The sequence below is a fragment of the Argopecten irradians genome, chromosome 8, assembly GCF_041381155.1.
Source record: "Argopecten irradians isolate NY chromosome 8, Ai_NY, whole genome shotgun sequence".
Classification (NCBI taxonomy): Eukaryota; Metazoa; Mollusca; class Bivalvia; order Pectinida; family Pectinidae; genus Argopecten; species Argopecten irradians.
The window spans coordinates 34,631,274-34,647,467 of record NC_091141.1 but is presented as its reverse complement, the minus strand read 5'-3'; the positions used below and the strand labels follow the sequence as shown (position 1 = coordinate 34,647,467).

General features: G+C 33.1%; 2 protein-coding genes across 3 annotated transcripts in view; both read right to left on the bottom strand.

Moving 5' to 3' along the window:
• Positions 1-6,494: 6,494 nt before the first annotated feature.
• Positions 6,495-7,133, bottom strand: LOC138329855 (integumentary mucin A.1-like). Its single transcript, XM_069277144.1, has one exon. It carries the CDS (start codon positions 7,131-7,133, stop codon positions 6,495-6,497), a length of 639 nt encoding a protein of 212 aa, XP_069133245.1.
• Positions 7,134-9,019: 1,886 nt separating this feature from the next.
• The window catches only part of LOC138330200 (mucin-22-like), a 30,692-nt gene continuing 23,517 nt past the window's right edge, over positions 9,020-16,194 (bottom strand). For both annotated transcript variants that reach the window (XM_069277646.1, XM_069277647.1), the window contains exon 11: positions 9,020-14,865. In XM_069277646.1, the coding sequence (XP_069133747.1) occupies positions 14,198-14,865 (668 nt within the window). In that variant the 3' untranslated portion in view covers positions 9,020-14,197. The remainder of the gene's footprint in view (positions 14,866-16,194) is intronic.

Genomic DNA, 16,194 nt, shown 5'->3' with positions numbered 1-16,194 from the left:
CTGAAGCGGTGCTGTCATTTCATGAGCTGTCGATTTTTTTTAACGAAAATTTAAGACATATCCCCTAAACATTCCGTCTTTAAAGCAAGTTATAAACGTCGTGAAATTTAATAAACTTTACAATGGTGTTTCGTTTGACTCGATAAGACAAGTATTTGTTGAGAAAAACGGTTTTTATTCCCGGTTCATAGGCGTCTCGCGTGGTGTTTAGTAATGTAAAGAGACAGACACGAATCCTTCTCACTTATAAATCCTTGATGCAATACAGCCTGGTGACGTCAATGTTGATATTTATTTCCGACACTAAGCAGGATTTACTATAATAGATGCAAATAACGGGATTTATATTGACAATATCACGCCGTTTTCATGTATGTAGAATTGCAATCGCGGTTTTCTTCAAACTTATTTCAAAATGGCAGGGTAAAACGTTAAGGTATGAGAGAATCATACTCTTTCATATGTGGATATAAGAACAGTGATATTTTGCCCCTAGGATTACAAAACGTTGTAAAACTCGGCAAAGTCACGTGTATTACTGCATTCTGTGACCCACGAGTAGAATATCCCTATCCTTTATATCCCCATATGAAAGAGTCTTAATTGAGGAGTCTTAAATATTAAATAAAATCACTAGGGAGTCATTTGCTCTCCCCCGCCCTCCCCCTATTTTTTAATAGAAAAATTGACCTCTTAATCGCTAGTTACTCCTATCCGATGGTTGAAAGAAATACACCCATACAGGCCTAGATTCAGTCGTACGATACACGATGTGAACCGATATTGCATTTGTCTATGAGGTCTATCTACTATTACAGGATAATTTCAAACCCCAACATTGGCAACAAGGAAATATATAACAATAATCAACACAAACGGCTTTATAATGTCTCTTGGAATCATGTCAAAGGGGAACTTAACGATATATATATACATTAAGGTGCGCCACAAACCGTGGAGTAGTCAAATAATTTACTAAGAGTTATCTTTCTTATGTCATGATTTGGACTATATCTATAAAAGATATGATGTTGGTTAAAGTGAAGTTTTCTTTTTTATAGGTTGATACTTATCTCGGTCTCTGTAATCTTCGACGGTAGTATCTGTAGGCTTTAGGTTTGTCAGCTTTCCTTTTGGATTGCCTTCAGTTTTACTGCAACATAGTTCGAGGGTGAATATCACGACAGTGATAGTAACCCCGCGGATGTCTGCACCAGATTATCCAGTTTTATTCTCGTCTCTTTGTATTCAGGGGCGTAGCCAGGTGTAAAACAATGTGGATGCAAATCGTATTCCCTGCTGAACCCATCTTCCGTGCATATTATGAAAACGTATTAAAATACCACACGCATCATTCTCTAGCGATTTCCTAGTATTCTGAGACCAAATTTACCTATTTTTGCATTAAAAATGTAATTTACATAAAGTTAGATCATCAGAGGTGAAAAAATAATATCATGGCGACAATTAAATTGACATTCTATATATGTGTATATTATAACATTTTATATGTTTACGGATTCTCAATGGCACTATTTGATATTCAGGCAAAAAGATCAGTTCTCGGATATTTTTAGTAAAAGTGTAATCAGTATTAATTCTAAACAAGAAAATTATGTGGATGCACGGAAGAATGGGATTCTATTGTACCTACGCGCTTGGTATACGTGTATATTGAAAAATGAATGGGGTTGAATGTCACATCTTCGTAATTTTACGCCTATTTGCGAATACATAAAGTCTTTCTGACAATCGTGCATTCCCGTAACTTTAAAATTGCGTTCGATCAGTTTCGCGAAGGAGGAGTGTCAATTTGGGCCCTCTGGTAGCTATGACCGATAAACATTATGTTTTGTTTACAGTCCCGGGGTTTAGGACATCATGATATGACATATGATTAAGGTCAGGTCGGAGTCCCTTGTGAGTTATGGGGGGTTAACCAGGAGGGGCAATTTTATTTTATTTTGTCCTGTTTCGTTGGAACCAAATGACACTCCTCCTTTTCGCGAAAATATGTATCAGTTCAACATAGGCATAACATGGAATGAAGTCGTTTCTTGTACTTTCTATTTGATATGTTACTAATTCTACGCTATTGACGTTTTTGGACACATTAAAGTGTCTAAGGCTTAAATTCTTTCAAACCATTGCTGTATAGGGATATTGTCTTCATGGGGAGCATAATTGATTAAGCGATCCCTTTTATATCTATTTGATTTATTAAAAGTGCCGGTATTATTTTTTGTTGATGGTACCAACAACAGTTTGGAAACATTGGACCAAGGCGATGCTATGTTATTTGAAAACGGAATTAAATGTATTTAAATGAACCTCCAAGATTTTGGGGAAATTTAACTTTATTGATATTTCGGGACACTGATAGAAAGGAAAACGTCTTCTAAGACAAGTCAAGGTTATAGTCTGTTTTCACGGTGCCACAGTGTAGCATTATGGATAAAAGCTGCATAAAACCGTATTTTGTGAACACTTTGCGGCAAAATGCATAACTAATGTAAAATTTCTATCTAAATTGATTGATTTACTATTGTTTTTATAAGAATGAATATACCAGAATCGATATATCCTACATCTAAATAAATATGAATAGTGGTATACTAGTATGTCAGGGACTTTATCTGTACTTCTGTTTCACATCTATTATCTACAGCCATTTCTGTTTGCAACACATTTCAAAATTACAATGCACTAAGTACTGAATTTTCTTCGATTTGTTGCGATGCTTTCTATCATTTGTTCTCCTGTTCCATTGAGTTTTCATATTTTCGTATGCAAACGCTATTAATGTTCTTAGCACGTTTACGAAGGTCATTTCATTAACAATACGCTCTTAGAAAATCTTGAGACAATCTTGAGTCCGTACTTCTGATTAAAATCTGGGAAAATTTATCGATTCAAAAGTAAATGTTTATCGATTTACTTATTTAAACTTCAAAGAGAACGGGTATAGATAAGAAATAGTCCTACTTTTCGTTTCAATGGACACAAACGATATAGCCTTATCCTATCTTTAGGAAGCATTTCCCTTCCTATTTTTATTCCGAAATATCAATAAAGTCTTTCCAAAGTTCGTTGGGTTTATTTGAATACCTTTCATTCCGTCTTCGAATAACAAAGTATCGCCTTGACCCAATGTTTCCACACTGTTGTTAATCTTGGCACTTTTGATTAAACAAATAGTTATAAATAGATAGCTAAATTCACTATGCTCTTTATGAAGACCACATACACGTACCTATATAAAAATTATTTTATAAGACTTTAACCTTGGACGTATTATCAAAGTAAGAGAATGATCCGAAACATGTCAATGCCAAAATACAAAACAATCGTGGAACGATGATCTAAACATAACGTACCCCTATTGACCAAATATATATTGTTTTTAGATAAGTAAATTAAATGTATAATGTAGAAATCTCTTTAACTGTGTAGCACTATATATTTGCGAGATACAAATATTGGCGTAATATCGCGAGAGAGCTTGAACTCGTAGCAAAAATTACGCGAATGATTTGTCAGTGAGAGCCCTTGATCGTGAATTTATGTATTCGGAAATATGTCTAAAAACAATGAAGACATGGCATATTGTATATACCGTACTCAGATTAATATTAAAAAAAAATAACATTCTTATTTCATTTTTTTTTCAATTTGATAATGCTATCAAAAACCTATTTTATAAATATTCATAACGCTGAAAATCACGGTATTTAAATATCATTGACATGCATCATTTGTCATAATTTCAGATTAGACCTTTCGATAGTTGATGATTGATCATGACCAACCTCAGATGAATTGAATACCATGTATTCCTTAAAATGTCGATCTGGTTCCCTGCTGTTCGAGTTATAGGGATTTTACTGTATCTGTACAAAATACTAGTTGCCATCAGAACATCCTTTGTGAAGCTGATGTCTCTAGTGATTGTTTCATTTTCATTCAATTTTCTTAGATCTGAAAAGACGAAAGTAAACCTCGATATTGTGAATCAATACTATCGTTGTTGTTATATTCACGCCTGGGCTGTCATGGTAAACCTGGAGGCCGTTAAGGTAAAAGAAAACTGATCATTTACAAGTCTTCCCATTAAGAATACAGAGAACGAAGTCCACATTCAAAGCCAGAAAGTATATCGTTACCCGATTGATGGAATGCATTGGTGGAATGGCATGAACAATTAGAAAAAGAAGTTATTGCGTATGAAATTGATATACAAACAATATATTCGCATGTCAACGCAATACTTTTGTGTGCGATGCGAACGAAATACCATCGCGCGTGAACGCAATTCTTCTGTGTGCGAACGCAATACTATTGTGTGTGAACGTAATAATAAATACATGTCCTTCCCTTGTCACCCACAGAAAAGAGTAAAGTATCGATATTCTTTTAGCTAGCTCGTAAAATTTTAATTAAATTAAAATAGATGAAACATATTTCTCGATTCGAGGAAAATGATAACCCGCCAACATATTCAGTTATACGATATAATTTTATGATATAACTGTTAAAGTTACTGTCTCAACGTATTTCCTATTACAAATGTAGTTTCATCATACATAATTAATCAGAAACATCAATCAGTAGGTGAATCAATATTGCCTGTACATCACATGTCTCAAATAACATAATATAAAAATGAAACATTAGATATATGATAAAATATTAACATTTGTTCAATTATATTGGCATAATACGTATATAAACTATTTAACATGTCCGATTTATGTTGATGTATTACTATGCCAAATATCCAGAACAAATGCATTGTTAGATAAATTAAAATTAACGTACCAGATCACAAATGGAACAGTAACTTGTAATTTAAGCACATGTGTTTCTGGCACGTCAGAGCTAAATCAATTGCATTTGACATGCTATAATCAATGATAATACGCATGGACAATAACGATTGTTTGACTTAAACAATTGGGATGCGAGAATCTGCGCTCAAATTTCGTTTGCCTCAAACATACTTCATTTTTTTTTTGCATTTTTTTCTGTGTTTTAAAAGTTATCACATTGCCATAATAATTTTTATCAAAATTGTCAAGAAACTCGAAGCATGGCTTATTGAAAAATATATTTCTTTCTCAGAATTCATCCAAACTCTAAATGCATACATTTAATAAAATAAAAGTTGATTACATTTTACCACAAGTTATTTAACACATTTGGGTATCAACACAGATGTTATATTTCATACATCACAGGAGAATACGACCAAATGAACCATATTTTACTGAATTATTTGTACAATTATCAGCATCTATAGTGACCATATGTGTCATATACGTATTAATTTAGGGGTGTTGATTTGGTATTTTGAGGTTAGACCAAGAAAACCGTTACGCAATGACGATTTAAAGTTAGAACAGCCATTTTGACGGTGGTCAGTTGACGCTACCATGTCAACATCAGTGACGTCACAATGGGCACGTCTAGGATGTCATTAATAACCAGATTAACTTTGGTTTGATTGTTTTAGTGTATACAGTAATATTGACATTCGTATGTCACAAATACTAATAAGATAACCATATATACCAATATTGAAGTCTATGAAAAAACTGGTATCCAACATGTGACCATTATGACGTCACAAATGTTTACGTGAACACATCTCAACTGATCACCATGGCAATGGCTTTTTCATTATATGGATTTCATTATTGTAAATAAACGGTTATTATTTGTCTAATTTCGACAATATTAAAGCATATATCCCGAAAATGAGTAAATAATGTAAGCATAAGTATTGCACTATCTTTTGTTTTTAAAGAAATACAATAGATGGTTTATACAGATGTCAGAGCTTTGCATATAATCTTCATAATGTTCATTATGAAGTGAGTTTTGCAAAACTGCTCCGGTATATTGAATATACACGATAATCTCACAATATACCATCGCCATGAGGAAACCAATTTACAGTACATACGGACAAAAGATAAAGTCAAAATAACAAACTTTGAAGCTTTTTCTTGAAAGTTAACAGTATACAGTGTATCATTGTTAAAATACGAATACATATTTAAGTGTGCTAAGTGGAATCTGTTGACAAAATATATCAAACATATCGGCGTACAATAAAGATTAAAATCGAACATGTGGTTTCACCGATAAGCACGTGATACAATTGTCCAACTGTCTGCATTACATAACAAAATAGGAGGACAATGTTTAATAGCATATACCATACTACATTTTTTTTTCACTTGACACAATGAACAATGCATCGTTAAACGAAAGGTAGCCCACAAAAATGTAATCAAATGACAAAGAAGAACTGCAACTAGAGATAAATGGATATTGTACATGCCATTAATGTGGTAGGTTTTGTAGGTAAGAACTGAAGTTGCACTTCATTACGACAACATATTTTAACAATAATAAAATATAATTACATAACTGTTGTTTTTTCACTGTTGCTATTTCTAATTGTCTAGTACATGTACTGTATACACGAATCATGATCTCACTGGACCACTTCTCCCTCGATTCTTAAAAACCCAACTAAACTTTGTCACACTATTGTTTTTCTTTTGAAAGAAGTGATAAACAGATATACTATCGTATGTTATTATTGAACCAAATACAAAGGCTATAACTAATACCCCAACATACCCGATACTAGCTGCGGACTGTCGGCTGTCCGGCGCACTGATGAACTTCCGCTTGTATGATGACAGTTCCGTTTTAGGAACCGTGAGCTCCTTTTTCAGCTCTTCAAGTGTCTCCTGCAACTGCTCTTGCGTCATATTAATAAATGTATTTACACACATACACTGACACATCATATCCGTCACATTAATGACGCTTTGAGCCGTCGTTGATACACCGGTTGTTGAGTCTGTTGCAAATGACGATGATGATTCCACTAATGTCGTTGTTGAGTGTGGATTTGTTGTTGATTCTGAAACTGTTGTTTCTAAAGTTGTTGTTTCTATTGTAGATGTGTCAGCACCATCTACTGTAGTTGTAATTTCTTCTGTTGTTATTTCACCTGTACTTGTTTGTCCTACATTGGTTGTTGTTGCTTTTGTTGTTGTCTCACTTGCTGTTGTTGTTGTCGTCTCATTTTCTGTTGTTGTCTCACTTGCCGCCATTGTCGTTGTAATTTCTTCTGTAGTTGTTGTTATAGCTTCAGTCGTTGTTTCTTCAGTTGGTGTTGTTAACTCTGTATATGTATAAATATTAGATAAACATTGTATCTATATTTAATAAACTTTTATTACTATGGTAACACATCTTGAACTTTATGCCGTCGTTGTTTACAAACCGTATCTTTCAGAGAAAATTGCCAATAATGCTGGGATAAAGGACTATCAAGGTTGTTCAAATAAATGATTTTGATCTTCATTTAAGGTCACAGCGGTAGAATAGACAAACTCGTTTTAATTTCGTATATTAGGAAAAGTATTACCATATTTTCTAACGTTCAGGATTGCATCATTTGAGATTAACACCAAGAATAATCTCCTCTTTGAAATTATCTTCTATCATCCTCGACAGGTGTCGCCTTCTAGTATGTTGTCGTTGTTTATGCCAGATCGATTGATACTTTAAATATATTCAGTATATACCACAAACATTTCCCGAGACCAAGTTCTCGCCGAACCGTAAATCATTGAAGCCATGAATGAACACAGGTCTTAGATTGTTGATAGCGGCGTTATGACTACTAATTAACCTAGATCTTTTAATTACTTTTCAATATTGATAGAACTAATGAAAAGTGTGGTATATCTATTGTCATTCAGATTCAGGGTTTCATTGTGAAAATTATATTCACTCTGGAAAAATGATTTAATAATTTTGTACGTCATCAATCCATTTGAGAAACACTAGTCACTTGGGCAGTATTTCTCAATAGTGATATTTGCAACGCTTTGTACAAATAATGTGATGAGCTAGTATATTGGATTTTATTTAAACAGAATAACTACTAGTTTTATCGAAATTAGATAGAGAGAACAATGAAAAAGTCACTTCGACAGAAATTCCCAAAAGTTATATTTTGCTATGAGCTAGTCTAGTATTTGATTTTAATTAAAAAGAATAAATAATTGCTTCATCGATGATAATTAGAGAGAACAATCAGTCATATTTTAATTTAAATTGATATGAGAAATGGTATACATGATGCATATATCTTTTGTTAAGTGATAATATACTGATGTAAGCATTTAAGTATGAAATATGGAGGAAAAAACCGTTTATGAAAGAAAATTCATTGTTATGTATAACGTTTTATTGAATAAAATGTGTTAGTATATAAAGAAAAATAATATATAATTGTATCTATTGATTTTGAAGCCTGCAGCATGAAAATGTTTTCAAAGCGGAAAGCGAAATTGACAGATCTCGAGAGTCATGTTTAAAAATGACAACACCGAATGTTATCAATCTTAGACTAGTGCGAGCATATATACTATCAAATAATCAATAATTTCAGTACGTAAGTGTCAATATAATAATTGTACTTGAATATACCATCTCGTCGTATCACGAAGCAGTATGAAACATGTAAGCTTGAATTTAGTTTTAAATATTCATACAGTGTAGGCTGTACTTGTTCTCATTTCTATCGATTGTTTTTTTTATTTGAACGTTAAGCCACACTTCAAAAATACAAACTGGTGCAACTTTCATGGTTGAATACCGATGTACATTTCACGTTTTAATGAGTTACAGATCAATGTGCACTCATTGATACACAAGTAAAGCACGAAATAGCCCAAAGTATGGTGCTGTTATTGTGCTGTCTTTTTACAAACGCCTTATATCGATTCAAAACCTGTATGAAAAAACTATAAAACGAAACGGTAGAGTAAGAATCTATATGAAATACATTACACTATTGTTTAATTGTCACATTTGTTATTTTTCAGAAATAAGAGTTATTCCAGTAAAACATCTTTCACAAACCCCTAGACTGCGGGTTTGCTTAGAGATTGTTACAGCAGGTTTTTTTTCTTTCTTTTAAGCCAGAAGTTACCAAAGATGATTTTCATGAAATAGCTCTTATTAAGCACCACTTGGAATTTTAGACGCTTCAAATTCCCTTAGTGAGACCCCTTCAAATCCCCCTCATGATACCACTTCAAATCCACTGGTGTCCTCATTTACATATTGTAGACGTTTAAAACCCCTTTGCGTGACCGCTTCAAATCCCCTTAGCTGGACCACTGCAAATCCCCTTAGTAGGACCACTTCAAATCCCCTTATCGAAACCACTGGAAACCCCTTAACTGGACTACTGCAAATCCCCTTAGGTGACCCACTTCAAATCCACTTAAACTACCGTAATTACGCTCTCAGCATACATTTTACTTTTTTGGCCACCTGACCATAGGTCATGATTACTTATTGTGATAGTCTTTTGTCCATTCTTGTGAACACGGTAACTTGAGTTAATTTGAACCAACTTAATGAATAAACGAGTTTGAAAATCAGTTTGATTTGACTTAAGTTACGGAGTTATTGTCCTTTGCACTAATAATTATCACTGGACTTTGTTTATACGATAACTTGAGTAAGTATGCACGGAGCTTAATGAAACTTTGTGTGTAAAATAACGGAGTTATTGCACTTTGCACTAATAATTATTTTTGGATCTTGTGAACAAGATAACTTGAGTAATGAACCAACATTGGAGAGACATTAACTTACAGAGTTATTGCCCTTTGCAATAAGAATTAATCAACATAGTGAACACTATACGTAGCATGAGTAAATATGCACCGATCTTAATGAAACGTTAAAGGAGACTACCATTAGAAAGATCTCGGATGAGTTCGAAAATCAGCTTGATTCGACTGTAACTTACGGAGTTATTGCCCTTTGCAATAATAATTGTTAGTGGACTTTGTCTTTTTATAGAAACTATCCATTTATTTCTTATTTTCAATTTGTTATACCTGCTTAAATGATTTTCTCTCTTTCTCAATAACTATTGGCATATTTATAAAATTTGTCTCTATCTAGAATCAAATAATTTCTTGCCAGTCACGGAAAAGTACATACATTCATGAAAAAAATGTAATCGGCCAATTTACTCCTTTCATAACAATGGTAATGGTATTGCTATTAGAACCAACTTGATAAGGTAGCCTTTGTGTTCCAGTACTTTCAGTAATTTGATTTATATGTTGATACTTATCTCGGTCTCTGTAATCTTCGACGGTAGTATCTGTAGGCTTTAGGTTTGTCAGCTTTTCTTTTGGATTGCCTTCAGTTTTACTGCAACATAGTTCGAGGGTGAATATCACGACAGTGATAGTAACCCCGCGGATGTCTGCACCAGATTATCCAGTTTTATTCTCGTCTCTTTGTATTCAGGGGCGTAGCCAGGTGTAAAACAATGTGGATGCAAATCGTATCCCTGCTGAACCCCTCTTCCCAGCATATTATGAAAACGTATGAAAATACCACACGCATCATTCTCTAGCGATTTCCTAGTATTCTGAGACCGAATTAACGTATTTTTGCATTGGAAATGTAATTTGCAGAAAGTTAGATCATTAGAGGTGGAAAAAAATAATTTTTCATGGCGACAATTTAATTGAAACACTATATATGTGTATATTATAACATTTCATATGCTTACGGATTCTCAATGGCACTATTTGATATTCAGGTAAAAAGATCAGTTCTCGTATATTTTTAGTAAAAGTGTAATCAGTATTAATTCTAAACAAGAAAATGATCTGGATGCACGGGAGAATGGGAGTCTCTGGTAGCTACGCACTTGGTATACGTGTATATATAAGAATTAAATGGAGGTGAATTATTTTACGCACAATTGCGAATTCATAAAGTCTTTCTGACAAACGCGCATTCCCGTAACTTTGAATTTGCGTTCGATCAGTTTCGCAATTTTTCGCGAAAATATGTATCGGTTCAGAAAATTTCAACATAGGCATCACATGGAATGAAATCGTTTCTTGTACATTCTATTTGACATGTTACGTATTCTTCGCTGTCGACGTATTTTGGACACATTAGAGAGTCTTAGACTTAAATTCTTTCAAACCACTGCTGTATAAGGATATTGTCTTCATGGCGAGCATAATGGATTAAGTGATCCCTTTTATATCTATTTGATTGATTAAAAGTGTCGAGATTATTTTTTCTTGGTGATACTAACAACAATTGGGAAACATTGGATTAAAACGATACCAAGTTATTTGAACACATTTCATTGAAAATTACAATGCACTAACTATTGAATTTTTATAGAATATCAACAATGATTTTTCTTTGATTTGGTGCGATGCTTTCTATCATTTGTTCTCCTCCTGTTCAATTGAATTTTCATATTTCCGTATGCAAACGCTAATAATGTCCTTAGCACGTTTACGAAGGTCACTTCATTAACAATACGCTCTTAAAAATCTTGAGCCGATCTTGAGTCCGTACTTCTGATTAAAATCTGGGAACATTTATCGATTCAAAAGTAAATGTTTATCTGTATCTGTACAAAATACTAGTTGCCATCAGAAAATCCTTTGTGAAGTTGATGTCTCTAGTAATTGTTTCACTTTATTAATTACCTTAGATCTGAAAGATGAAAATAAACCTCGATATTGTGAATACGCCTGGGCTGTCATGGTAAACCTGGAGGCCGTTAAGGTAAAAGAAAACTGATCATTCGCAAGTCTTCCCATAAAGAATATAGAGAACGAAGTCCACATTCAAAGCAAGAAAGTATATCGTTACCCGATTGATGGAATGCATTGGTGGAATGGCATGCACAATTAGAAAAAGAAGTTATTGCGTATGAAATTGATATACAAACAATATATTCGCATGTCAACGCAATACTTTTGTGTGCGATGCGAACGGAATACTATCGCGCGTGAACGCAATTCTTCTGTATGTAAACGCAATGCTATTGCGTTTGAACGCAATTCTTCTGTGTGCGAACACAATTATATTGCCTGTGAACTAAATAATAATTACATGTCCTTCCCTTGTTACCCTAGAAAAGAGTAAAGTATCGATATTCTTTTAGCTAGCTCGTAAAATTTTAATTAAATTAAAATAGATGAAACATATTTCTCGATTCGAGGAAAATGATGACCCGCCAACATATTCAGTTATACGATATAATTATTTGATATAACTGTTGACGTTACTGTCTGAACGTAGTTCCTATTACAAATGTAGTTCCATCATACATAATTAATCAGAAACATCAATCAGTAGGTGAATCGATATCAACTATATATCACATGTCTCAAATAACAAAATATACAAATGAAACAAACGATATATGATAAAAATATTAACATTTGTTCAATTATATCGGCTTAAAATATTGATGAGCAATTATACAATGAACATCCAGTACGTATATGAACTTTTTAACAAGTCCGATTTCTTTTGATGTATTGCTATGACACATATGCAGAACAAATGCATTGTTAAATAGATTGTAGTTAACGATACAGATCACAAATGGAATAGCATTTTGTAATTTAAGCACATGTGTTTCTGGCAAGTCAGAGCTAAATCAATTGCCTTTGACATGCTATAATCAATGATAATACGCATGGACAATAACGATTGTTTGACTTAAACAATTGGAATGCGAGAATCTGCGCTCAAATTTCGTTTGCCTCAAACATACTCCATTTTTTTTTTTGCATTTTTTCTGTGTTTTAAAAGTTATCACATTGACATAATATTTTTTATCAAACTTATCAAGAAACTTGAAGCATGGCTTATTGAAAAATATATTTCTTTCTCAGAATTTATCCAAACTCTAAATGCATACATTTAATAAAATAATAGTTGATTACCTTTTACCATAAGTTATTTAACACATTTGGGTATCAACACAGATGTTATATTTCATACATCACAGGAGAATACGACCAAATGAACCATATTTTACAGAATTGTTTGTACATTTATCGGCATCTATAGTGACCATATGTGTCATATACGTATTAATTTAGGGGTGTTGTTGTGGTATTTTGAGGTTAGACCAAGAAAACCGTTACGCAATGACGATTTAAAGTTAGAACAGCCATTTAGACGGTGGTCAGTTGACGCTACCATGTCAACATCAGTGACGTCACAATGGGCACGTCTAGGATGTCATTAATAACCAGATTAACTTTGGTTTGATTGTTTTAGTGTATACAGTAATATTGACATTCGTATGTCACAAATACTAATAAGATAACCATATATACCAATATTGAAGTCTATGATAAAACTGGTATCCAACATGTGACCATTATGACGTCACAAATGTTTACGTGAACACATCTCAACTGATCACCATGGCAATGGCTTTTTCATTATATGGATTTCATTATTGTTAATAAACGGTTATTATTTGTCTAATTTCGACAATATTAAAGCATATATCCCGAAAATGAATAAATAATGTAAGCATAAGTATTGCACTATCTTTTGTTTTTAAAGAAATACAATAGATGGTTTATACAGATGTCAGAGCTTTGCATCTAATCTTCATAATGTTCATTATGAAGTGAGTTTTGCAAAACTGCTCCGGTATATTGAATATACACGATAATCTTACAATATACCACCGCCATGAGGAAACCAATTTACAATACATACGGACAAAAGATAAAGTCAAAATAACAAACTTTGAAGCTTTTTCTTGAAAGTTAACAGTATACAGTGTATCATTGCTAGAATACAAATACATATTTAAGTGTGCTAAGTGGAATCTGTTAACAAAATATATCAAATATATCGGCTTACAATAAAGATTAAAATCGAACACGTGGTTTCACCGATAAGCACGTGATACAATTGTCCAACTGTCTGCATTACATAACAAAATAGGAGGACAATGTTTAATAGCATATACCATACTACATTTTTTTTTCACTTGACACAATGAACAATGCACCGTTAAACGAAAGGTAGCCCACAAAAATGTAATCAAATGACAAAGAAGAACTGCAACTAGAGATAAATGGATATTGTACATGCCATTAATGTGGTAGGTTTTGTAGGTAAGAACTAAAGTTGCACTTCATTACGACAACAGATTTTAACAATAATAAAATATAATTACATATCTGTTGTTTTTTCACTGTTGCTATTTCTAATTGTCTAGTACATGTACTGTATACACGAATCATGATCGCACTGGACCACTTCTCCCTCGATTCTTAAACACTCAACTAAACTTTGTCACACTACTGTTTTTCTTTTTAAAGAAGTGATAAACAGATATACTATCGCATGTTATTATTGAACCAAATACAAAGGCTATAACTAATACCCCAACATACCCGATACTAGCTGCGGACTGTCGGCTGTCCGGCGCACTGATGAATTTCCGCTTGTATGATGACAGTTCCGTTTTAGGAACCGTGAGCTCCTCTTTCAGCTCTTCAAGTGTCTCCTGCAACTGCTCTTGCGTCATATTAATAAATGTATTTACACACATACACTGACACAACATATCCGTCACATTAGTAACGCTTTGAGCCGTCGTTGACACACCGGTTGTTGAGTCTGTTGCCAATGACGATAATGATTCCGCTAATGTCGTTGTTGACTGTGGATTTGATGTTGATTCTGAAACTGTTGTTTCTAAAGTTGTTGTTTCTATTGTAGATGTGTCAGCACCATCTACTGTAGTTGTAATTTCTTCTGTTGTTATTTCACCTGTACTTGTTTGTCCTACATTGGTTGTTGTTGCTTTTGTTGTTGTCTCACTTGCTGTTGTTGTTGTCGTCTCATTTTCTGTTGTTGTCTCACTTGCCGCCATTGTCGTTGTAATTTCTTCTGTAGTTGTTGTTATAGCTTCAGTCGTTGTTTCTTCAGTTGGTGTTGTTAACTCTGTATATGTATAAATATTAGATAAACATTGTATCTATATTTAATTTATTTTTATTACTATGGAAACACATCTTGAACTTTATGCCGTCGTTGTTTACAAACCGAATCTTCCAGAGAAAATTGCCAATAATGCTGGGATAAAGGACTATCAAGGTTGTTCAAATAAATGATTTTGATATCCATTTAAGGTCACAGCGGTAGAATAGACAAACTCGTTTTAATCTCGTATATTAGGAAAAGTATTACAATATTTTTAACTTCCAGGATTGTATCATTTGAGATTAACACCAAGAGTCATCTCCTCTTTGAAATTATCTTCTATCATCCTCGACAGGTGTCGCCTTCTAGTATGTTGTCGTTGTTTATGTCAGATCGATTGATACTTTAAATATATTCAGTATTTACCACAAACATTTCCTGAGACCAAGCTCTCGCCGAACCGATAATCAATGAAGCCATGAATGAACACAGGTCTAAGATTGTTGATAGCGGCGTTATGACTACTAATTAACCTAGATCTTTTAATTACCTTTCAATATTGATAGAACTAATGAAAAGTGTGGTATATCTATTGTCATTCAGATTCAGGGTTTCATTGTGAAAATTATATCCACTCTGGAAAACGGATTGAATAATTCTGTATAACATCAATCCATTTGAGAAACACTAGTCACTTGGGCAGAATTTCTCAATAGTGATATTTGCAATGATATGTACAAATAATAAGATCAGCTATTATATTGGATTTTATTTAAACAGAATAACTACTAGTTTTATCGAAAATAGATAGAGAGAACAATGAAAAAGTCACTTTGACAAAAATTCCGGAGAAAGTTTTATATTCCGGAAAGTTATATTGGCAATGCTATGAGCTAGTCTAGTATTTAATTTTAATTAAAAAGAATAAATAATTGCTTCATCGAAGATAATTAAAGAGAACAATCAATCATATGTTATTCTAAATTGGATATGAGAAATGGAACATGTATACATGATGCATATATCTTTTGTTAAGTGATAATATAAGGATGTAAGCATTTAAGTATGAAATGTGGAGGAAGAAACCGTTTATGAAATAAAATTCAATGTTATGTATAACGTTTTATCAAATAAAATGTGTTAGTATATAAAGAAAAATAATATATAATTGTATCTATTGATTTTGAAGCCTGCAGCATGAAAATGTTTTCAAAGCGGAAAGCGAAATTGACAGATCTCGAGAGTCATGTTTAAAAATGACAACGCCGAATGTTAATAATCTTAGACTAGTGCGAGCATATATACTATCAAATAATCAATAATTTCAGTACGTAAGTGTCAATTTAATAA

What these genes read in the sequence shown, in the direction of transcription:
- LOC138329855 (XM_069277144.1), bottom strand. Translation starts at nt 7,133, where the DNA reads ATGGCGGCAAGTGAGACAACAACAGAAAATGAGACGACAACAACAACA.